This window comes from Camellia sinensis, chromosome 2, assembly GCF_055761805.1.
Source record: "Camellia sinensis isolate YWXY chromosome 2, ASM5576180v1, whole genome shotgun sequence".
Taxonomy (NCBI): Eukaryota; Viridiplantae; Streptophyta; class Magnoliopsida; order Ericales; family Theaceae; genus Camellia; species Camellia sinensis.
In genome coordinates, this window is record NC_138962.1 from 178631058 (window position 1) to 178657336 (window position 26279).

Sequence of the window (26279 nt, forward strand, 5' to 3'; positions counted from 1 at the left end):
ACAAGACTGGCACATTAGTTTTTTCAAGACTTCTCTGCTGCATTTTTCACCTCTATTTTTTCAAATTAATCTATGATCCTTCCTCCATTTAGTAAGACATAGATTAATCAATAGTCATTAATAAAAATGTTAATTCAACTCATTTATTTTGGAAGAGAGGAATTATAAGCGTTAAATGGTGTGTTTCAAGGCCTACACCTAATACATTATGAGATCCCATGGAGACAATGTAAATTCCATCGTTGCAGCTGCATCAAATATTCTTGGTCCATTGCAAAAAAAGGCCATCAAATTAAGCTTAAGAGCTGAAATCTAGCACTTCATAGAATGTTTGAATGAAGTCCAAGATCATTTTTGCCGACCTAAAAGCAAGATAAAATATAAAAGCCAAAACACATGGAGCAAGAAAAGTGACCTGTTTGGACTCGGTAGCTTTTGCAAGCAGCATGATGTCCCCATAGGAATGAGATGTTTGTACAGTTATAGTAACCAATCAAGACTGAGCAACAATCCAAGACCATACTAGAGATACATTGTCCTGCAAACCAAACAAGTCAAGTGTTAGTTCAACTTGTTGTAACAGAGTGAGTTAGGTAGATATTTTCGTAAGATATTTTGCAAACATGTGGAGTGTATACAACGTACTGTATCTCCCAGTTTTCAATCTAATGAAAATCATTCAGTTTCAATAACTTCTTCATGTGTAACACTAAGAGAGGTAGCTATAGCATGGCTAGTCTGCATATATCCATCAGGGATGAATTGATAGATTAAAAACTCAATATCCACAAATAACTTAGAGAGAATGATATATATACTCAAGGCAGCTCAAGTGGCAAATCAAGACAAATCCAAAATGGAGTGTGCTGTTAGATAATCATCAAGTTCACAAAAATAGGATTCTTCTCCATATTAGTTCTAAGAATCAACCATTGCGGAGCCAAAAATGCCCATTAAACAATTCACCACTAATATCAACCTTCAATTATACATAATGTACACTAATAAACTAGTGTAATACACAAAATTGGATCAAGTAATTTATAGTTACCAAATTACAAATACCATAATGAAAGCAAAAACCACAATAGTTAATTTTTACAAAAATCTAATAAATGACCGCTTGCATTACTAATACTAAAATTCCATAAATGCTAATAAGGTTAAACAATTGATTCCATAAATCATAAATGTATAATATTTCCCTTCACTAAAATTTTGAACAAATTTAATTCAGATATATCCTTTGAACATAAGGTTTGTTTAGGTAATTTAGTTGAAGAAAACAACACCCACTGTGTTTGTTGACAATTTCTTTTTAATGCCACAAGTTCTCCTCTCTTTTTTTCCCATTTTTTAAATATAAGCAAAAATCCTCTCCTAAACTGTCACATAATGCCGTAATCATCTCCTTGGACATTAGGATAATAGTGATGTATAAGGTAGGTAACACGTGAACATCTACAAAAGAATTCAAAGAAAGAACAAAATGAAAAAGAATAACTAAAATATTAGAAGGAAAAAAAGGGTAACATGATTATATATTAATCTCTATGCTTTATGAAATCAGTTCATATTTTTTAGTGTACAAGATTGACCTCATTTAAAATAAAATTTTCAAAAAGTCTAAATAATAATTTCAAATTTACAAATTTCCAGTGGGGTCACTTGACCCAACTTTGTTATACATGGCTTTGCCCCTAAGAATCAAGGCAATACACCAACAGCTACTAAAAGAATACAAAAGGGACAAATTTCCCAAACTAAAGACAAACAATAGGAAACTATTCCTCCAATTGTAATAAGTTAACATAGTGCACATAGAAGACACGAGGGCTGTTGCATGTGCAGTTACACCCAATTTTAATAGGTACCATATGCCATTTGTTTGGAACCAAATAACATGAAAAACATAGACAACACATGAATGAAAAACTTTTTGACATGGATTTATCTTTAATATACATGAGGAACAAAATTTTCGTTTGTTTCCATTGAAATGGCCAAAATGTTGCCATTTCCCAAGAGACCAAAACGAAACACTAATGGAATAATAAAATTCTAAATGGCCAAAATGTTGCCATTTCCCAAGAGACCAAAACGAAACACTAATGGAATAATAAAATTCTAGTGTTTTCATTGAAACGCATCAAAACATAGTGAAACACACCGAAACATAGTGTGATTTACAGAAAGAGTAAATTGTATCTATACAAATTTAGAAATTTTCATAAACATTTATTACTGCTGCTTAAGTAAATTTTTAGACCTTATTGGAAACTTTTGTTTTATAAAATTGAGTTATTTAACAACACTTAATAATTTTTAGTTCATAGTAACATTAGTTTTTTAATTCTTTTACGTGAATGACTATATGAATCTCAATTTGTTTAATTAATCAATTATTAGGCTTTCATACATTTAGATATATTTCAATTTATATTTTCAAACATTTCTATTTTATCTTTATTTCATAAAATATTTCCAAGATGTTTTTGTTTCTGTACCATTTGAAGCAACACACTGAAATGAAATTTTGATCTTTGTATATATATATATTATTATTTGAAATCCAAAGACCAGGAATCATTAATTTGCTGATTCTTTGAGCACACATGCGAAAAAAAAAGGGCAGGCTTCCACACACAAATGCAGTAGACATAATATCACACAAATTCAATTACAATATTTTTACGGTATGTTAAACATCCATTGGTTCTGAATTGCTCAGGGAGATTAAGCATATGAAATACAAAACACGCTAACAATATACAAAAAATTAACAAATTGTATATAATGTCCCTATTAAAAACTTTGATGTATAAGAATACACTTAATATTAAAATCTCAACTAAAGCTAACAAGGTAGCAAAGATTAATCAAATAATGTTGATTCACCCTCTGAGCAAAATGGGTAGCATTTTCCTACTAATTTTCAAGGGGTAAAACAACATGAAGATACTTGACTTGTACAATTTAATAAATGACTTCATTCAACTTTTTACAACATACAAGTTATCCAGTAACCAAAATTCAAATTATAATATAGTCAAGGACACATCATATAAATGCATGTACATTTAAGTTGATGAATAATCAGTATTGATGATCTGCGAGAGTGAGTTAGCTATCAAAAGAAAAATAGCAAATTGGGGAATCACTATAACAACCTATACATATGAACTACCACCTCATACAACATACTACCCAAAAATTTTACAAACAAAAATAGTAGGGGAAGCCAAGCACACTACATTTTCACTATATGCAACTATAGATAAATAAAAAATCACTCAACATACCTCCACGAAATTGTGAAACTATGAACATTCTAAACATGAGCTTTCCCAAAGCTATATTGCCCCTAAACAAAATGAAAGGCCATATGATGCAAGTTAGGTAAAGATATTACAAAAAAAAACACCAAAATGGTTTTAACTCAAGAAAATTCTTACCAGGATTGGTCAAAGTGTACATGGGGATAGCGAACAATCACTAGATGGACAGGATATCCAGGGACAAATGCACCAAGTTGGAAAGAAATGAGAATTCTTCCATTTGTTGTGGTTGCCTCGGAAATACAAGCAGACGAGGAAATCTATCAGAAGAAGCCTTTCTTTGTATTCAAATCCTTGAAAGCACATTTCTGTATCAAATAATCCCTCAGGTATTGATAAAACTTAATACTCTAAATTTTTTTCATACAAAAAATGTAACAACTCTAGGTATACAATTAAATTGCTTTTAGTTTCCAAATTTATTAAACAACTCACAAAAATGAAATTTGGACACTTGATATGCGTATAATTGTTTGTAGCTTTTAAGTTAGCTCTTACAAGAGCAAAAAATTTGTTTAATTTTTCTAAGCATTTGGAAACTACTTACATCATAGCATTTAGCTCTTACAAGAGCAAAAAATTTGTTTAATTTTTCTAAGCATTTGCAAACTACTTACATCATAGCATTTCATTCTCTTTCATTTTTATTTTTTTTTAACATCACCCTCATTTGACCAGCCAAAAAATTCTTCCTTCAACAAGAATTTGTACCCGCATAATCACAACAACTTAACAAATACAAAAATATTTTATTAATGACTAGCCCAGAAAACCCAAAACTAAGGTTTGGTTTTCATAATCAATTTTGAAAGATAATTTTTTTAAAATTTGTTTGGCTGTATATTCTACAAATAGTTTTTAGAAATTTAAAAATCCAAAACTCATTTAGTTTTTAGAACTAAAATAATTTTTAAGACTCTGTTTGGTTTTGGAGTTTTCAAAAAAAATTTTTAAGTTTCAATCCGTATTTTATTGTTTTTAGTGAACTTTTTAAGTATTTAATCAAGGTTTTTCAAGTTTTTAGATCCACTCAATCTAAATACACCTAAAACGTATAAAATTTATGAAAAAAATCATTAAAAAAATCACTAAATATTAATAAATATACAAATTTAATACATTTTTGTATGTATTTTGCATTTATTAAATTTTTTTTAAAGATTTTTTAATTTTTTTTTAAAGTATATCTAGATTAGATGCATCTAAAAAATAAAACAAATTACCCAATATATTAAAAAAATACGAATTAAAAATTTTAAAACTATTTTTGAAAACTCCAAAACCAAACAAAATTTTAAAAATTATTTACTCATTCCATAATGGTCCTCTAAATTTAAATTTAACATATTTCTTTCATTATTTTAAAAAATATTTTTTATTAATTGAAAATACAAATTCATTTTATTTTAAATTTTTATATGAATTTGCAAATAACTTGCTCATCCAAAAAAATTCAATTAACTTGAAAATATGATATACTGCATACTTAAGCGATCCCTCATTCAAAAAAAAATTGAAAATCAATAAGCAAAAAGACATTGAAAATTAGCAATACTGGAAATCTTTACTATCAATTAGATTGTTTGATTAAGTTTTTTAAAATCTGTAAAAGTAAAAAAAATAAAAATGAAAAACACTTACTGTTTTTCATATGATTTTTTGTTTTTAAAATCTAAAAATATTTTTTAAATGTTTATATTTATAAAATTAGTTTATGTTTTGATACCTGGCAATTTGAGTGCTTGTAAAATTGCGGTGGGGAACTCCACAACAGAGCTCATCACTCACCAACATCGAAAATCAGGTATGTGAGCTAAGTGGGGCCAGTATTTGCCTTTCCCCTTTTCACACTTCCTTGTTAGTTTCCGACTTCCACTGATCAACAATTTCTGAAGTGAGGGAGGCAGCCCTTGCACTGGTAAAGATTTGAGCCTAGGGCAACCAATGATTACAAGTTGTTCAAGAGGGGCGAGGTTTTGAAACAACTTAGAAGATAACTTCTCCAGATTTCGGAAACCCCCGATATGAAGATAGATCAGAGAGGTGGGCAGCAACTTCCCATCTATCGGAAAGCTCGACCCCGCTACACCTTCTTCTTCTTCTTCTTCTTCAATCAACAGTGTTGTAAGAGAGGATAAACTGTGCAAATCAATCTCCTTGAGGATAAACTGTGAAATATTCATCTCCAGCGATTGAAGAGAAGTGAGGTAGTTGATGCTCTGCAATCCGTGTGGTAGGGCCTTGAGTTTTTTGCATCCCCTGATCTCCAAATCTCTCAGATTTGTTGCGGAGTGGAACCATCCTTCCGGAATGTACTCCAAATTCTTACACTCATACAAGTACAATTCACTGAGATTCCTGAGATTATTATTATTATTAGGAAGGGCATCTGGCAAGTATTTGAGCCTATCACAATTAATGATCCAAACAGACTCAAGAGATGGACAGGTAATTTCCATCCCCTCCTCTACTACTAGCAGTGCCTCCAACTTTTTACACCTCCAAATCCCAAGCTCTTTGAGTGTGGGTGGTAGCCCCCCACCTCTACACGATATCAAGCATGTGAGGGATGGACAATCACGAACATCTAACACTTGAAGATTACTGTCATTAATCTGTGTTAAACACCCGAATAAGGATTGTAGAGCCTCACAATCATATATCCTGAGTATTTTCAATGTGCACGGAAAACCTGTCTCTGGAAAAGAGCCGAGACTCGGACACTTATAGACAAACAACTCTCCAAGAAAAGTGAAGTTATGTAGCAGCCGTGGCAGTTTCTCCAGCTTTTCACAATTATCTATTGTTAGATGCTCAAGCCTCCTCACTATGCAGGGGAGTTCCTCTTGTTGCTGCTGCTGCTGCTGCTGCTGCTGCTTGTGTTGTCCTTTGTTGTCTTCATCCTCATCTTCTTCAAACAATGAAACAAGCTGGGGGCAGCCTTCAATTTTCAAACGTCGGAATGCAGGGAGACTGTGTTGCACTCTCTCCTCATTCTTCCACAGTGTCTTGAGTTCTTCACAACTTGTGATCTCCAATGCTTCGAGTTCCATCAGCCCATGAGTGACCCATTTCGGCGAGAGCTCAAGTTTCTTAATCATCCCAATGCTCAAGGAAGTTATTGAACTAGGATGCTTAGACTTTGCATTTGCCGATATCAGTTCGTCATCAACCATGCTCCTCATCTCAAGGACCGCTTGAAGGCTTGTTAGAGGAACGTCATTCATAGCTATAGAGGTGAGTGACGGGTGGACAACCTTGGAAACTTCAACTAGCAATTGCGGGCACTTCTTAATCTTTAGATTATTCAAACAAGGTAGATAACTTGGCAACATTCCAACAAGTTTAGGACAATTTTCGATGGAGAGCTCACTAACATGAGTAAATGGTTCAACTTCCTTATCATCTTCAAAAGTATACCAATACTCCCATTCCGGCATATCCTTAAAGCTTAGAGTCTCTAGTAATTGAAAAGGTTTGGCACTACCCTGCCCGTAAAACTCATGATCGACATGTTTTAGTACACTCATTCCTTTAATGTAAAGCTTTTTGAGCGAGGGTAGTTGTCCGAGTGGTGGCAAGGATACACAATTTCCACAATTATCTAAACTTAGGTCAGCCATATTGGAGAATAGAGGATCTCCTATCCAATTCGGAAATCCTATACCAAGGTAGCCTTCGATATGGAGCTCTTTTAAATTCTTGTGAGGTTGTAGCATATCAAGCACTTCTGTTTCAACTCTTCCATCTCGTGAATCATCTGAGTTAACACTCCATTCCATTGATAACACATCTAACCCCTTCTTATCATTTAAATTTGCCTTCCTTGCATCTAATGGAACCACCACGTTCTGTAACCCAGATAGGCAAAGCTTCCCCCGAAGATAAATTAAATTCCCCAACTCTCTTAACCAATGCCCATTGTTTTTAGTAACAATGAAATTGGACAGTGTTTGAAGACTAGCCAACTTACCTATTCCCAATGGCATTTCTTTTAAGGAATGTGCATTTGTAGTATCGAGATGACGTAGGTCAATTAGGTTTCCCAAGTCTGTTGGCAACTTTTTCAGTTGTCTACATCCTCTTAACATCAATGTTTGTAGATTGTAAAGAGAGCCTAGTGATTCAGGTAATTCTTCAATGTTAGTGTTGGATAGGTTAAGATACCGCAGATGTTTCAAACCTCCAACAGAATTTGGAACTTCTATGATGTCATAACTACTCATATTGAGCACCCTCAAGCGTCTTAGCTTCGGCAATAGATTAAAGGGAACATTGCTTGCCAAATGACAATTCACACCATATGGTAAGTTAAATGGTAAGAAGGTTCGTAAATGCATGGCTTTGTTGAAAATCTCAAATTTTTTGATACCCTCATATTGCTTCCGCATATAAGATGAATGTCGAGCTTTCTTTATAGTCTTGCACTGCTCTGGATATTTCAATATGTCCTCCAATCTAAAACAAGTTTCTCTTGCAACTACTTGAGCCAAATCATTGATGAGGTCGTGCATCACAAATTTAGAGCTTTTACCGGTTCTTGATGGTTGGAAAAAAGACCTTGACAGCAATTCCCGAAAGTACTCACCTCCTACATCTTCCATTTGCTTATCTCTTTGTTGCTGAATGAAGCCCTCCGCCATCCACAACAAGACTAGTTCCTCTTCCTCAAATTCATAGTCGTTGGGTATTATTGAGCAGTATGCAAAGCACTGCTTCAAATGCGAAGGGAGATCATGATAGCTTAATCTCAAAGCAGGAAGGATGTCACTTTTTGTGTGTGGTAAATCCCATATTTTACTACGCAATACATTTATCCATTCCTCATCTCGTACTTTGCTGCGTAAAAGGCCACCGAGTGTCCTAGCAGCTAGAGGCAAACCTTTACATTTCTCCACAATTTCCTTACCAATTGATACCAATTTTGGATTTGCATCAATACATGTATTCGCAAAGGCATGTTGTGCAAACAATGACCAACAATCCTCCTTTGAAAGGATATTAACTTCATGAAGTTCAACAGTTGTCATCATTCCTGCAACTTCTCTGTCACGTGTAGTCACCACGACTTTACTCCCTTGGGCTCCATCATTGAAAGGTTTCTTCAAAACATTCCAGTCACTGTATTTTTTGTTCCAGACATCGTCTAAAACAATTAAGAACTTCTTTCCAGCCAAAGCCTGCTTTAATTGAACCTGAACTTGGTCCAAGTTATTAAAACTAAATGTCTGGGAAGTCACTGACTCAAGAATTGCTTTTGTTATTCTCATAATGTTGAACTCATCTGACACACAGACCCAGGCTTTTAGATCGAAATGCTTCTGCACAGTTTCATCATTGTATACCATCTGAGCAAGGGTGGTCTTGCCAATCCCACCCATACCCACAATGGGAATTACACCAATGTTGTTATGACTTGATTCATCCCCCCTTACGAGCAACTCAATTATCTTTCTTTGATCATATTCTCGGCCATAAATGTGAGGTTCATCAAATAAAGATGTAGAGTCTGGTCTTTGCCAAGTCTTAGTCGTAGGTGTAGGGGTGGTTCCAACAATCTTAACCAAATTAAGTTTTGAACATTGTTCAAAACTATTGTGCAATCTGGTATTGATCTCCTCAATCTTGGACTTCATCTTGAAATTAAACAAAACATCTCTTGGCTTGAAATTAGGGATGAGGTTCCATACCTTGCTGGAACTAGCTTGTGGCTGCTTTGCCTTGAGCTTGTGTTGCAAAGCTTCGGTGGCGAACTCATCCACTAAATCATCCAAATCATATGCCAGATCCTGGAGATCGTCGAGCCACAGGTTCACGGCTCGATCTGTCAGTTGCTTCTCCTCCGCGTCAATCAGAAAAGCTTCAATTTGAGACAGCATATTGGTCCAATTGGTCAGCTGGGTATCAATTCCTTCAAAGGTTGGTAATTTCGAGGAGGCAAAAGAGGTCATCTTCCCAAACAACAAATTGACGAAGCCAGAGACAAAGATCCCTTCTATAGGCATTGTTTCCGATTACAGAAAGAAAAGAAAAAACCAACAGATCAGAAGCAAAGCGAAGCAAAGCAAAGCAAAGAGGTTCAGTGGAAAAGGCTTTAGCAGTCTCAAAATTGGCTATATTTTTGTGATGAGAAGAAGAAATTATTGGGCTGCAAAGAAGTCAAAAGTGAGTCTCCTTTCATTGGCCCCCTGTCCTCTGTGAAAACAACGTGTAAATTAAAAATAAAAATAAAATACTCAAAATAAAAGAACACAAATATTATATTATTGTTAGTAGAAAGAACCCAATTACATTTGTTAATATTCTTTTTAATGAATTCATATCTCTATCATGGTTTTTCTCAGTTACTAGAGGGTGGCTTAGAAGTTTTTCCATCTTTACCCAACAATATAGTTTTGGGATTTGGTTGACGCATTTCAATTTTGTCGGATGTGATTTTTTCAAATGTGATTTTTTCTGTACATATTATTGAATATGAAACAGAAAAATATTATGAGTAAAACAAAAGAGAAATCAAAGTGAAATTCAAAATCAATTAGAAGGACCACTTGGGTAATTAATATATTCATTATATCGTTGATCCTTATAATTTGTTTTGAATTTTATTTTGATCTTTCTAATTTTGCACTTAGTTTTTTATGTTCCAATTGTTAACAATATTTGACGCAAATTAAAATTATGATGACTAAAATGACACTTTACGTAAATTACAGAGACCAATGATTTAATTTACAATTTAATTAAAAAAATTTCTCTCTTTTGTTAGAGATAATTGAACAAGTATTCTAACATGAATAATATGGAGTAGTACTCTAAAAATACTAAATAACTGAAAATTTAAAATTCAAAACGAACGGATCAAGGACTGAATTTTTTATTTGTTATTATTTTTGTGAAGATTGCCTGACAATCATTATTAAAAAAAAAAAAAAAATCTTTTTCACATAGCCTTTTTTTTTTGGCCTTGATTTGATTTTGTTGTTTGTTTTATTTTCTTGTCTTGGGTTACAAGTTGATAGCTTGCCAACGGGTAGCCTTGGATCTTCCCAAAAATCAAGATAGGGAAAGTGGTAATGTTTATTGGGTAAATTAAATTGGTAGCTTTTTTATTTTGTCTCATATATCATTTTGATTTATAAATTTATAATTGATTTAATTTTAAATTTTGTACTAATTTAATTCAATTAATAACGCCAATTAGTGTTTTTAAAGTAAAATCATTAATCAGATGATTGAGATTGACTCACTTAGTTAAGAAAATTTATAATTTTGTTTCTGAAAGTGTAACTCACGCTACTCATGTGCGCACTTTTCATAATTAAAAAAAAAGAAAAGAAAAAAGTTAATGATTGTAATCAATCAGGTTAAATTGAGACAATAAAAAATTTAAAATCTTAATTAAAATTATAAAGATCGAAATGACACTAAAACCAAACTATAAAAACTAGTGATTAAAATTTGCGCATGTTTATTTTCTTATTATAATGAGTAATGCTGTTTGTTTGATATGCATGAGGCTTTTCTCATATCACACGCACAAGCATATCATGCCAATTACTCATTTTTTTGAATCAAATGTTTGTCCCCTCCTTTCTCTATGGAATTTTTGTAGATGAGTTTCCTATTAATCTTTGTGGAAAGAAGTGTCAAAATTTACAAATTTTTATCAAATGATTTTGTATTTTCAAAATAAGAAAGTGTGAATGTTTACCCATTTTTTATTGAAAGAATCTTTTAATTTCACTATAAAAAGGGATTGTTTCCAAAAGTAATTATCAAAAATAGTTTATTAAACAAAATTTTCATATCAAGTTCTAATTTTCTTTTTCTTTTTTTACCAAACAAAAATGCTAAAAAGGTCCAATTATTTAACAGGATATTTAATCAAGAACATATCCAAAATTTAAACTTTAGGGGATAAAAATACACAACTTATCATCGAAAATAAGTATTTTAAAATTTTAAATTTTAATTTATACCAACACAAAAAGTGAATAATATTAGTATTAATTGAATATTTTTTATCAACATAATTGAAAATAAAAATATAATCAAGCATTTTTTTTGTTTACATTAACTTTAAAAAAAATCTTAACTACTATTATGTCTACTCTCCCTCTATTAAAGTTAATTATCTGAAAATATAATATTTTTTTTCAAACTTGAGAATTTGCTAGTGAAAATGTAGAGAAATGATTGAGAAACTGCAAAGAAAGGTTATGGGCCATGTATAAAATAGACACCATTGCTTAATGCTTTTTTTCAATTTTTTTAAATTATTTTTTTTAGTAATTTCTTTGTCACTACTCTCCCTATATTAAAGTTAAATATCTGAAAACATAATTTTTTTTTCAAACTTGAGAATTTGCTAGAGACTTGCTTAATGCTTTTTTTCACTATTTTTTTTTTTTTTTTGGTAATTACTTTGTCACTACTTTCTTCTTACCGTGTGAGACCCACCATTATAATTCATTTCCAACTTATTTTCATAATCCACATTGATGTTATGTTTGTGAACATCAAATAGCATATAGAAAAAAAGGGTTAATTACAAAAATAACCCCAAGATTTTATGCATTTTTCATTTTAAGTTTCAGTATTTTAATTTCGATAAATTTAACCTTAAAATTCTATACATGTTTCAATGTACTCCTTCGGTCCATCTCCTTTTGTGTTGGTAATGGAGAATCGTTTTGGGATTTCAATTGAAAAATACTGGGGTTTAAAGTGAATAACAGGTGAAACCTTGGAGTTTTTTTTTTTTTGTAATTAACCCCAATATTTAATTTTTCTTTGTGTGTATATATATAACTTAGATATCTTATTGTATATGTACATGTGTGCTTGTATATATGGTGAAATTTCTTTATTCAAATTTTGACTGATACTCCCTTCGTTCCATTTTATTGGTCCATTATTACAATTTTTTGTTGTCCCAAAATATATATCTACTTTGAAAAGTCAAAATTTAAAAATTTAAAAATAAAAATAGAAGGGTATCTTTAGAATTAATTATTTAAAATTTGAATTCAAAGCGTAATGATTACATTTCTTTAAAAAGTTTGAATCTTAAAAAATGGACTATCAATGTAGGATAGACGAAGTAAAATTTTGATTTCGTCCCTATTTTTGATGACTAAAAATAAATATATTTTTTGACTTTTTAGTTTATGTCAAATAGTGTCTTAATCCATTAGAGTATTGATAAGTGTCTTTTACATTTCAACTAGCCCTTCTTCCATAGTCATCAAAATTAGGAATGAAATTAAAATTTTATCATTAGAAAAGTCAAAATTTGAATAAAAAAATTACACTATATATACAAGCACACATGTACATGTACATCTACAATAAGAAACATAAGTTATATATATATATTCACCCCAAAAAAGTTATATATATATACACAAAAAAAAAAAAAAAAAAAAGAACCAAAGTTTCACGCGTTTTTCTTTAAACCCCAAAATTATTCTCCATTACCTTGCACAAATGGAGATAGACAAAGAGACACATTGAAATACGAATAAAACTTCAGAGTTTAATTTGTCAAAATTGAAACACTAGGTTTAATGTGAAAAACATGTGAAACTTTGAGGTTTTTTTTTTTTTATATAATTAACCAAAAAAAATAATAATAATACAAAAAAAGAAAAAAGAAAGAAAAAAAGGACAAACAGAGAAGAAGAAAGTAAAACGTGAACACAATAATGGTGGGTTAGAAAGTAATCACAAAAACATTTACAAAAAATAAAAAGAGACAGGAAAAAAATATGGTAAGTCTCTTTCTTTGAAATCAACAACAATGGTACATATATATATATATATATATATGGATAAAACTCTAAGATTTAATTTGTCGAAATTAAAACATTGAGATTTAAAGTAAAAAATGCATAAAACCTCAAAGTTTTTTTTTGTAATTAACCCAAAACAATCATATACAAATATTTTTCTCCAAAAAATTCACAAAGATACATATATATATAAATACTCTTTCTGAAAATCACTTCTTTCAAATAAATATCATTTCTAAATAAATATCAAAGGGCTCAGTTTTAAAAATAATGAGAAAGACAAAGGCATACAATTTTTTTTTCCTTGAAACATAGTCCAACCCAAACTTGTTGGGGGTTTTACCCAAACAAGGCCCAAATCCTGAGCGAGCCATCCCAAGTGAGACTGGGCCTAGAATTGGGCCTAGAATTTGAAACTCAGTCTGGCCCAAGCTTGTTGGCCTTTTACCTAAACCGAGCCCAAATCTTGGAAATGTCGATTGAAGTGAGACTAGGCCAAAAATTGGGCCTCAAAATTGAAACCCAACCCTGCCCAACCTCGTTGGGCTTTCACCTAAACAAAGCCTAAATCCTAGACTGGCCAACCCAAGTGAGATTGAGCCTTGAATTTGAAACCCAACCTGGCCCAAGCTCATTGGGATTTTACTCAAACAAAGGCCAAATCCTCGATAGGCCAGCCCAAGTTAGACAGAGCCTGGAATTGGGCCTTTAACTTGAAACCTAACCTGGCCCAAGCTCATTGGGCTTTTACTCAAATAAAGCCCAAGTTCTGGACATGCCTACACAAGTGAGATTGGGCCATAAATTTGAAACCCAGCTCAGCCCAGCCCAACCCATGAAAAATAATAACAAAAAAAAAAAAAAGTGAAGAAAAATTATTTTAAAAAAGACTCAAATCTTGGGCTAAGCCTGTAGGCCAGGCCACAAGCCCATAGAGGCAGCCTCTTTGCCCACTCATCAATCCACCATGCAAGCTCACTTAGGCTTAAGGTTTTGGCCTGCAGCCCAATGAAAGAAGCTTCACACATTTTCAACTTTCTACGCCAAACAAGCCCATTATCATGGTGCGAAAAAATGGTCCATAAAATAATTGTGCTGATCTCTCTCATGAGCAAAAATGAACATCTTTCAAGTTTTAGGTTTGCCTTACTAACCATTTGAAACATGACAAGTCACTTGAAAGAAGAAAATAAACAAACCAGTTTAATTTACTTTCAAATTTTAAATTTCTTATCAAAATCTTAGTGCGCATGATATTTTATTCTATACTTTCACTAACATCAGTTCGTGTGGCAAACTGGTCGATGTCGGTCTTATTTTGCTGTTTTGTAATCCTAAGAATTGAGACCTGCATAAAAACAGATGAATAAAACAAATAAGTTTCGTATAAATAAAAAATTAAACACACAATTAGGTTTGAGTTGCGGCATGCTTGTCTCGTCTCATGTAATCAGCAAAAAAATTGATAAATGTAAACCAACATAATATAACATGATATGGACACGAAAAAGCAAAAAAAGGAAGAACCAAACAGGACAAACTAAAAACTATTGCATGCCACCATTACAATTATGACTGATACGAAATGCACAGTTCAAATACGAAATGCAAATATCTTGCAGTCCGTTTATGATATGCTCTTATATAAAATACGTGTTCAATTATAAAACAAGAAATCATTATATATAGTGAATGTTAACAAACACTTCACACCTAATTAATACACAACGTATTGGTTTACTCTCAATGAGATGATTCACCATTAAATGAATGAGCTGATTCACCATTAAATGTCATCTGCAAGGATCGACTGAACTCGCTGAGATCTCAAAATCTGATCTAAATATATCAATTGAAGAAGAAAATTCATATGCAACAATAAAGGTTTTGAAATATTATTCCGCTCCATAGAGCTTCCAAAATAACCCATTCCAAAAGACAAGGAAGTGTAGGCTGATGCAATCTCTATAGCTTTCAGCTTAGGTGAAGTCTTGGGAAGCTAAATAGGAAACAAACAAATAGTAAGTCATTTTTTTCCTTAAAAAAACCATTAAGGTTGAGGGTTGGGAGCTCTCGCTATTATAGGAGCCTCGGCTTGAACAACTAGAGTTCCGGCACTTTTATTAGGACCGTGTTCGCTACTATCTTGCATAATAGAGCATAAAACTTTCATGCAAGCAGAGCCCGGACCTGCCTGCAACCTGTGCAACAAAAATAATAACCATGTTAGATTCACAAGCTGGGGGTATACATAAATGGAAACAAAGAAAATGATTTTAGGAGACTTGTGACCATTTTCTCAGTGTTAAGGATCATCATAGTTTTTCTCTCTAGAATGAACACAACATCTACGACCGTCTTCGACCCCAAAGAAAAATCTCAAGAAGAAGAAGATCATCTAATTTGCAGTACCAAGAAGATCAAAAGCAACGATTCAATGGGGAAGGAATAGATGGAAACCACTGAGGAGGTTTCCCCTCCGCAAAATCTCACCCCCACCTCACACATCTAGCCCTAAGATGATGGCTACACCAGTTGAGGGGCCAAAGGTTAAATCGTTCAAGGATGCCCTCACTACACCCAGAAACGAAGACTTCTACTTCGATGAGCTTGAAGACATCATCAATACTGAGAAAGATGAGGATGGAGACACAGACATCCAAGATGGACATCATTCACAGAGGGAAGATGGGATACCCCAAATCGCCCTCCCAAAAAAATTATTGCAACAAATCCGATAACCTTGGGCCAATGCACTGCTCATCAGATCACTTGGGAAGACTATTAGATATAGCATGCTCTGTTCTAGAGTCAAAACACTCTGGAGGCTACAAGATGATTTCAATGCAATTAATCTGGGTAACAACTATTTTTTTTTTAAGTTCTCATCTCAAGAGCACTGTGTCATGGTGTACTCAGGAGGTCCTTGGGTAATCATGGACCATTATCTTACAGTATGCAAATGGGAGCCTGACTTCAAGGCATCTGAAGCCTTTGAAACCACCACAGCTGTTTGGGTTAGGTTTCCAGAGCTTCCGATTGAATATTTTCAAGAAAAAATTTTATACACCATCGCGAGGCAATTACGGAAATCTCTGAAGATTGATCTCACCATTGCCATGGCCACAAGAGGGCGATTTGCAAGAGCTTGCATTGAAGTGGACCTGAGAAAACCACCGTGTCCCAGATTCATTTTAGGTAAGAAAAGTTACAATATTGAGTATGAATCCATTCATTCATTTTGTTTTCATTGTAGCAGGGTAGATCACCGCAAGGAGCTCTGTAGATTCAAGGTAGTACACCGAACAAAACAGGTGACCCAGACCTCTAGCTCACCGCCGACAAGAGACCCACAAACAGTTGCTGAGACCTCCCAAACATCTCTTTCCGTGGACAACGGTAACCCGCACCAGATTGGGTCAGAGGAAGGGGACAAAGCTTTTGGGCCTTGGATGCTTGTACAAAAAAAGAACCGGCGCCCAACGGCCTATGAGAAAGTTCAACATCATGAGGCCAGCCCAAACTCCAACAAATATGCAGAGTTAGGTAACACTAGCCAACAGGAGGAGGCCCATACTAGAGGTAAAAAAAACTACAAGATCAGGCCAAGAGAAAGAGGCCTATAAGTCCAACCCAACCTATAAACCCACCACTCACAGTCAAAACAATCCAAGCCCATCTAAAGACCTAGTAACATCTTCGAAGATTGTAGCACCTGAACTACAAGCCCACTCATCTGTCATCTCACATCCCAAAGATACAAACAACTAGGATAAAGACCCCCTTATTCCTGATAGTGTACCTACCCAACCTGCCAAGCCTACTCCTTTGCAAGTAGATTTGCAATCCTCAAAAATCCCGATGGAGGAGCTCCTTGATGATAGCATTAACACACCCCTACCACACCCCATCAACACAAGTACTCCCCTAAACCCTTCACACATCCTTACCACAAACCTTCAAGCATCCTTGAAAGATGGAGACTCGCGCCACAGCAAACAACCAACGAAACCTACCATGGAGATCGGGAAAATACCACTACCACAGAGTTTGGTGCACAAGATGGAGGCCAATACGTTGAGCCTTTTACTAGAACCAGGTATAGAAGCAATTCACTGCGTAGACACAGTCTGGTGGATCGAACAGATAATGGTGAGAATCGAACCAAGTTGGAGCACCATTCCAGGGCCTCTAGTGCACTCATTTCAGATGGCATCCATGAGGTCAGTAGACCAAGATCATTGTAGGATTCAAAGCATCCTAACAAAACTAGCTTATGAACCATTACCACATTTCCCATCCATGGATTCTATGAAAATATTGATTTGGAACTGCCAAGGGCAGGAAACAACACCTTCAAGCGCAACTTAAGATAACTCATCAGAACTCATAAACCTAAAATTCTGGTCCTCATGGAAACAAAAGTTACATTTAGCTCACTAGGGAACTTCAACAATCTGGGCTTCTCCACCTCTACAATGGTTGATCCAATAGGTAGAATGGGAGGAATCTGGATGCTCTGGGACACGGACCACGCTAATGTTCTAACCTCTTCGGTACCTAGCCAGTATATTCAAGCTACCATCCACAGGGAGGACTGAAGATTGGATTTTTTCTGCAGTCTATGCTAGTCCCAATCCAGCAACCAGGGACAAATCTCTGGAAGGAACTAGAGAGGACAACTAACACTATGACCCAACCTTGGTTGGTTGCTGGAGACTTCAACGACTTCACTGACCTAAGTGAAAGAAAGAGCTTCTCCCCCAACCATAACTTTACCAGATCACAAAGATTCAGAGACAGAATCAACAATTGCAACCTCATTGACATGGGCAGTGTAGGTCCTCAACTTACCTGGACCAATAACAGACAAGGATTGGCCAACACAATGGAACGACTGGACAAAGCAATGCGCAATGACCAATGGCAAGCTCTCTTCTTTGAAGGCACTGTAAGGACTCTACCTCACACATACTCAGACCATTCCCCCCTAGTGGTCTTCACCCAAGGTATGCACCCCTCTAACTCTCAAAATAGGCCTTTTAGATGTGAAGCTGCTTGGTTTTGTCACTCTAATTTTATTGATGTTATTCAGAATTCGTGGATTAATATGTCTAATAGCCTATTAGAAGCCATTGGTACCTTTACTCACAATGTCAAAATCTAGAATAAAAAGGTTTTTGGAAGTATTTTCAAGAGAAAAAGAACCCTTCTCGCTCGCATAGAGGGTATCCAAAAAGCCCAAGCTCTTTCCTTTTCCCACAATCTCCATATTTTAGAAAAGGACCTGGTTAAACAATTCAACAACACCCTTTTTCGAGAAGAAATTCTCTGGTTTCAAAAATCTAGATCCAAATGGTTGATTATGGGGGATAAAAACACCAGATTCTTTCATATATCTACCCTTAATAAAAGAAGGAAACTTAAAATTAATGTCCTTAAAGATGATGAGGGTAACTGGATTGCTGGAACTAATGACCTTCAAGCCCACATCATTGATCATTTTACCAACCTTTTCAAATATGAAGAGACTACCATTTTAGAGGATTGAAATAATATTGCTCAAACCAGATTCACTGTTGAAAATAATAATAGGCTCCTAGCCCCTATTTCTAACTCTAAGATTTGGAAGGCCATCAAAAACATCAAAGCTTTCAAAGCACCTGGCAAAGATGGCATTCAAGCTATTTTCTACCATCAACATTGGAACATTGTTGGCCCCTCCTTTTGCAATTTCATTAAGACCTGCTTTCATAATAAATTGGTCCCTTAGGAAATCAATGAAACCCAGATAGTTCTCATACCTAAACTTGACAACCCTGAGACCATTAAACAATTTAGGCCTATTAGCCTTTGCAATGTCACTTATAAGGCTATTACCAAGATCATTGTCAACAGAACTAGACCTCTCCTCCTTGACCTTATCAGTCCTAACCAAAGCAGTTTCATACCTGGTAGAACTACCATTGACAATATTATCATCACCCAAGAGATTATCCACACCCTTGGGTACAAGAAAGGCAAGTCTGGGGGTATGGTTATCAAAATTGATCTGGAAAAAGCTTATGATAGGATCTCCTAGGACTTCATTCAACATCCCCTTAAAGAATTTGGTCTCAATTCTGATTGGATTACCCTTATTATGAACTATGTTTCTACTGTTTGCTCTTCCATTCTCTGGAATGGTAAGACCAAGGTTCTGAAAAGCGGTTGCGGTCACCGTAACGGTGGCGGTGACGCGGTTGCGGGGTGTAAAGGCCGTAGTGTAACGGTTGCGGTAACCGGAACCGTGAATTTTTTTATTTTTTGCACAATTTGAAAAAACTTACCGATACGCATATTTTTTTTCCATGATCATATTTATTGGGTTAAAAATAAATATTGATAAATTTTTGTAAATTTTTAAGTATGATCCAATATATTTCATATTTTTAAATCACTATAAACTGAGTTTTTTATATTTTATTTTAATAATTAATGAATTTATATTATACAAAAAATCAATCACTAACTATTATATATAAGATAAACAATGACAAAAGTAAGAGAATAAATAAGAGTCTAAATATATATATATATATACATATTTTAACCAAGCCAAATAGATAATGACCACACTTATTGTTATTATTATTATTTTCAAACAATATATAGATAGACACACACAAACAAAATGGTTTAGTGATAGCAGCTGAATAGAATAGCATAGGTCTTACAGTTTCAACAAATCAATAACATGTTCTTTATCTTCCCTTTTCTCTCTCTCTATCTTTTGCTCCTCCATTCTCTCTTTATCTTCCCTCTTCTGTCTATCCCTCTTCTCCCATTTTCAGCTTTTTTTTGTGTGTTTTTTCGAAAGAAACAGTTTGGAACTGTTACGTAACGGTGTGTAACAGGCCATTACGACTGTTATGGCACCATTACGACCGCTACGGCAGCCGCTACGGCCGATACACCTGTAAATCTCAATCACACTGCAAAAGCGGCCGTAACGGGTGGCGGTAACCGCCAAAACCGTTACGTAACGGCGTTACGTAACGGCGTTACGTAACGGTTGCGGCCGCTTTTTAAAACCTTGGGTAAGACCCTTCCCAGAATAACCATGGGCAGAGGTCTCAGGCAAGGAGACCCTCTATCTCCATATCTTTTTGTCCTATGCATGGAAAATCTCTCCAATATGATTAAAATTCACACTGATAGTGGCAGGTGGCAGGGCATTAAGGTTGCTAAGGATGGCCCTCCTATTTCCCATTTGTTTTTTGCTGATGATCTCTTTTTGTTTGCCAAAGCTAATAATAGCAATTGTGACTGTATTATGGAAGTTCTCTCTGAGTTTTGTGATATGTCTGGTCAAAAAATCAACCTTCATAAATCCAAAATGTTTGTTTCCCCCAAACCTCTCTAGAAGGGAAGCCCTTTCTCTCAGCCATAAATATGGCATACCTTTAACTGATGACCTAGGTAAATACTTGGGCACACCCATTCTCCATTACAGAATGAACAAGAATTTCATCAAGGATATCATTGAGAAAATGTCCAAAAAACTTTCTGGATGGAAAGCCAAGAACCTATCCTTAGCTGGTAGAACTACCCTGGTTAAATCTGTTAGATCTGCCATCCCTAACCACTTCATGCAAACCATGGAAATCCCCCAGGCAAGTGTGTGAACACATAGATAAACTGAATAGAAACTTCCTGTGCGGCTGTTTTGAAGGTGCCAGGAAAATTCATCTTGTTAACTGGAACCAAGTGTGTAAAAACAAGAAACATGGGGGGCTTGATATAAGAAAAGCTAGAGAGCAAAATTCAACTTTCATTTCTAAATTGGGTTGGAAGTTAATTAGTAATGTTGAGGATCTTTGGTGCAAAGTTCTTAAATCCAAATACCTCAGAAAACATTCTATATCTAGTTGGCCAACCAAAAGAAGAGCCTCCCACACTTGGAAAAGCATTATCCAGAACAGAGATGTACTAGATAAAAATATCAAGCGGAATGTGGGTACAGGGGAAGACATCTCCTTATGGACTGACTGGTGGTGTGGATCACAGCCTCTTTGCAACAAATACCAAGGCCCTCATATTGATAATAGAGCGAAAGTCAGCTCTATTCTTGATGATGAAGGAAAATGAGATCTGTCTACAATTGAAGATGTCATCTCTCAACAAGACAAGGAAGAAATTCTCAATATATACAGGCCCAGGTATGTGACTTTCATAGATGGTCCATTATGGAAGGGCTCTACAACTGGAAACTACTCCACTGCAGCAGCCTATCAAGCCATATCAGGGCAAGATGACAATGGTGAAGATTGGCAGTGGCTGTGTAAGTTAAAAGCTCCCCCAAAAGAGGCTTATCAGAAATCCTTCATTGACTAACAATTTGTCCCAGATGCCAGATCAGTAGGGAAGACATCCTCCATCTACTCAGAGGTTGCCCTAAAGCAAAAACAATATGGTTACTTCTGAGGGACTCCAACTGGTGGCAAAACTGTATAACTACTCCCCTTCAGGATTGGATCAAAGCTAACCTTAAAAGTAAAGTGCAATTCAATGGAGTGCAATGGCCCCTAATCTTTATAGCAGCACTTTGGAGCATGTAGAAGGAGAGAAACAGAGTTGTTTTTGAGAACCACACCCAACCCCCGTCTGTCAGTGTCAAGCTCATTCTAGAGCAAGCAGAGGAAACTCAGCAAGCATTCCAGAACTTCTTGAATCCAAATTATACAAATCCAGCACTAACTAAATGGCCTTGTCCCATTGCAGGAAAACTCAAACTCAACGTTGATGGCTGCTCCAAAGGAGATCCAGGGCAATCAGGCTATGGTGGACTACTAAAAGATAAAGTCGGCTCCTGGGTATGGGGCTACCATGGTTACCTAGGCCATTGCACTAGCCTGGAAGCAGAAATTTGGGGTATCTACAGAGGATTGACCATCATTATGCAAAAAGGGTTGTCCAACATCACCATTGAAATTGACTCTCAGAATGCCATGGAAATGCTCAGAGAAGGTGCGGCCAATACTTCACCTTATCGAGCCATTGTTGAGGATGCTAAGTTCCTTATCAGCAGGTGCGAGTGTTCTATCCAGCATATCCCCAGGGAAGGCAACCACAGTGCTGATGTATTGGCCAACATTGGAGTTAATCAACAAGAACATCTAGTGTATCTAGAGAATCCACTTAGCTCTCTTCTCTTTGTTCTTATCACTGATATGTTCTTATCACTTGTATGGTGAATGCTAATTCTGGAAGAGATTGAACTATCCCAGGACTGCTCTGTTTGTAAACTCTATGTTTTAACTTATTCCTATGAATCAAAAAAGGAAATGATTTTTGTTGGTTTAACAAAAAAATAAATAATGAAAACTGAACATATAGAAGAAAGCACTAAACAAAACAAAAATCAAAAAAACATGAAGACCTTTACAAAAATATCCCGGTATTAAACTAGCCTCATACCAAGAAAATATAATGTTCCTTGTAGTAAAAGATAAATTAAAATTGCACGTTTCTAAGACACAATTTTCTTTTTGTTTTTTTTTTATTTTTTATTCTGTTAGTTATACTTCCCAAAATAAAATAAAATAACATTTTTGAACAAGGATACATACAGTGATGATGAGACACAGCACTCTCGAGCAGTAAATCCTTTCATTAAATACTCTCCAGCACCACTAACGCAACAACCAACTATAAATGGAGCCCCAAACGGACCTTTTGAGGATGCCCAACAACTGGAGCCACAAATTGCTACTAATCCCACACGTCCACTTATCTGTTAAAAATATTTGAAGAATAAATTTCAAGTTTAGCCGAATAATGATCCATTTTAGAAATGATGTCATGCAAATTTCAACTTTTAGGTGTGAATTGTGATCGACAGAGGCATCAAATCTAAATAAAAGACAAGCCAGAAAAGCATTGAAAACAAAAAATGATGCCAAATAGGCCATTAAAAACTTGGTTAACTTCATCAAATGAGCTGGCTACCCAATAACCACTTCAAGGTTTCATTCACTACCAAGAAAAGCATTTCTTTCGCGTGGTTGTCGGGAACTTGGGAGGACAAAATGTCACAAAGGAACTGATTTTTTTTTTTTTTTAAAATCAAAGCCTCTGAATCCCCCTCTCTTTTTCACACACACACAACTTCGTACACCAAACCGTCAATGGCCACCAGTCAACTCCTCCCATAGTACACCAATTCAACCACCATCGCCATACTTAGGTTAATTTTTTATTTTTATTTTTATTTTTTTTGATAAATAAACAAACTTTATTAGAAAAGTATCAATATGATGCAAGGAATACAAAAATTCAGACCCCTAAGGAGAAAAGCTAAGATATCAAATCCTCTACAAAATTTACAAAAGTCAAAACATCCGGATCTACCAAACCTGTAACCCAATTATATAACACTGTGAGCAACCTTCTTTCCAACCAAGGAATCAAATGAGACACCCCTTGGAAAACATGCATGTTACGCTCCAACCAAATAAGTCACATTAAACAATGAGAAGCAGTCATCCATGCCTTCCGACGCCTCCTCCCAACCCTGCCCCCAGCCCAACTTTGCAGAACTGCCAACACAGAACCTAGCTGCGCCTAAACCAAACCAAAAGTCACAACAATGATCATCCAAAGCCGAGAAGTAACTAGAAAATGAACAAGCAAGTGCTCCACCGACTCAGAATCATGAACAAGTGCACCATAAGACAATGACATGGAAAAGAGCCACTTGAAGCTCGGGCAAACCCAAACCATAGAATCCTCACCTACACCCCCAGTTTGCACCCCCTCCCAATCCTGAACATCTCGACGCAACCGCACATTCCAAACCACCACCTGTCCCTACCAAGTCCACACTGCGCCCACCAAAAGCTCGCAATCTTATGCAATCCCAAAAATCAAAGGAAACAACTGCTCCAAAAAGGTTATCACCACACCACCTATGATGCTAGAAACGAACTCTATCCCCCACCCTACCTTCAACCTAACCCTACTCCAAAACTCCTCCTAACCCAACCAAATTCCCTTCCAAACATCACGACTATGAGACTGCCCCACCCTACCTGAACACCACCCCTCTTTCCCCAAGACAAACTTCGCCACAACCATCTTATGCCATAAATGTTCCCTCTCCCCCACAAAGCGCCACAACAACTTACCCAACAAAACAAGATTAAACATAACCAGCTACCGAACCCCCAAACCCCCTTTCTCCTTTGGCCGACAAACTCAATCCCAAGCCACCAAATGAGAGTGAGAACCCTCTCCCTCATCCCCCCATAAAAAGTCCCGATGCAACTTCTCAATCTGCTTCGCAACTGCCACCAAAATCATATGAAACAACATAAAATAAATAGGGATACTTGACAAAACACTCTTGATCGAAGTAACCCTCCCTCCTTCAGATAAATATTGCCGTTTCCATCCTGCCAGTTGCCGCTGCACACAATCCACCATCCCATCCCACACCCCTCAGGCCTTGAAAGAAGCTCCAAAGGTAGACCAAGATATAAAATCAACAAAGATGCCACCTTGCACCCCAAAATTGCTGCGAAGACTTGCAGCCGTGTCACTTCTCCGATTGGAATCAATTTAGACTTTAAAAGATTAACCCAAAGACCTGACACTGCCTCAAAACACCATAGCACACACCGAAGATGGCCAATTTGATCAGCACCAGCATTACAAAATATAAGTGCATCGTCCACATAAAAAAGATGGGATACAACCAATGAGGTAGATCAAGAACCCACTTTGAAGCCCTGCAACAAGCCTCCATGAACCGCCCTCGACAACAAATGTCCCAGAGCCTCCATTACCAGTAGGAATAACATCAAGGACAAAGGATCGCCCTGCCGCAAACCTCTGTGCGTAGGAAAAAATCTTGTTGGGGAACCATTAACCAATATTGACATCTGCACCATGGATATACAAAAATGTATCCACAGCCTCCAAGTAACCCCAAAACCCATCATCTCCATCACATACAATAGGAACTCCCAATTAACATTATCATATGCCTACTCAATATCTAGTTTGCAAATAATCCCCTCATTTCTTTGCCTCAATCTCAAATCCACACTCTCATTGGCTACCAAAACTGCATCCAAAATTTGCCTACCACCCACAAAAGCATTTTGAGAATCAGAGATCACCCCCTCCAGCACCCCTCGAAGCCGATACGCCAACAACTTGGCCAACAATTTATATACACTACCCAACAGACTGATGCGCCGAAAGTCACCGATATCCTCCGCCCCACACTTCTTTGGAATTAATGCGCAATAAAAGTGGCATTCAAGCTCTTCTCAAACTGTCCCATCCGATGGAACTGGTCAAACATGGCCATCACATCTTCCTTCACCACTCCCTAACAGTGCTGGAAAAAGGCAATAGAGAACCATCTGGCCCAGGCGACTTATACCCAACCATACTCCGTAGCGCCTAAAACACCTTTTCTTCCATAAACGATCTCTCCAGCAAAGAGCCATCAACCTATGAGATCGCATCAAAATAGACCCCATCCAACCTCCGCCTCCAAGCTCCCTTATCAGCCCGAAATAAATGCTCATAGAAATCCACTATGGCCCCCCTAATCTCCTTCGAAGATGATAACTCTACCTCATTCACCCGCAATCTCCCTATTTGATTCACCCGCCAATGCGCATTAGCCATATGATAAAAAAATCTCGTATTTCGATCCCTATCCTTCAACCACAAGCATCTCGATTTCTATCGATAGCTAATCTCCTCCATACGAGCTACTTGCATAAATTCCTTACAAGCCACCTCCCGACGAACCACATTCTCTTCAAACAATATCCCCGCTTCCTCCCTCTCCTCCCACCCCTGCATAACTGGTAAAATATTTGCCTTTTAAGTCTCCAACTGTCCAAACACCTCCGTATTCACTACCTCAAATCAGACTTGAGAAGCTTTAATTTCTAACCTAGGCGACAATTGGGATCCCCAAGCACACTATAACTGCCCCACCACCCCCGCACTCCTTCCCTAAAACCTTCAGAAAAAAGTCACATTCTCAAAACGAAATGGCATTGATGCACTCCTAATCCCCCCACTATCCAATAGAACTAGCCAATGATCCGAAACAGGACGATGCAACCTCAATTGTGTCACC

The 26279-nt window shown here is 36.0% G+C and overlaps 1 protein-coding gene and 1 pseudogene across 4 annotated transcripts in view; both read right to left on the reverse strand.

Moving 5' to 3' along the window:
* LOC114294174 (putative disease resistance RPP13-like protein 1) overlaps positions 1-9704 on the reverse strand; it is a 141232-nt gene extending 131528 nt beyond the window's left edge. For 2 of the 3 annotated variants that reach the window (XM_082906520.1, XM_082906510.1), the window contains exon 1: positions 5428-9704. In XM_082906520.1, the coding sequence (XP_082762646.1) occupies positions 5428-9343 (3916 nt within the window). In that variant the 5' untranslated portion in view covers positions 9344-9704. Of the gene's footprint in view, positions 1-415; positions 539-3302; positions 3365-3455; positions 3647-5064 lie in introns of all 3 variants that reach the window. The other variant, XM_082906524.1, reaches the window with a different exon arrangement.
* A 5377-nt stretch (positions 9705-15081) lies between these two features.
* LOC114279695 (putative threonine aspartase) overlaps positions 15082-26279 on the reverse strand; it is a 39683-nt pseudogene continuing 28485 nt past the window's right edge. Inside the window, exons 11-12 of the transcript XR_014360219.1 lie at positions 22744-22907; positions 15082-15333 (exon numbers count right to left, since the gene is read on the reverse strand). The product of XR_014360219.1 is annotated as a putative threonine aspartase (transcript). The remainder of the gene's footprint in view (positions 15334-22743; positions 22908-26279) is intronic.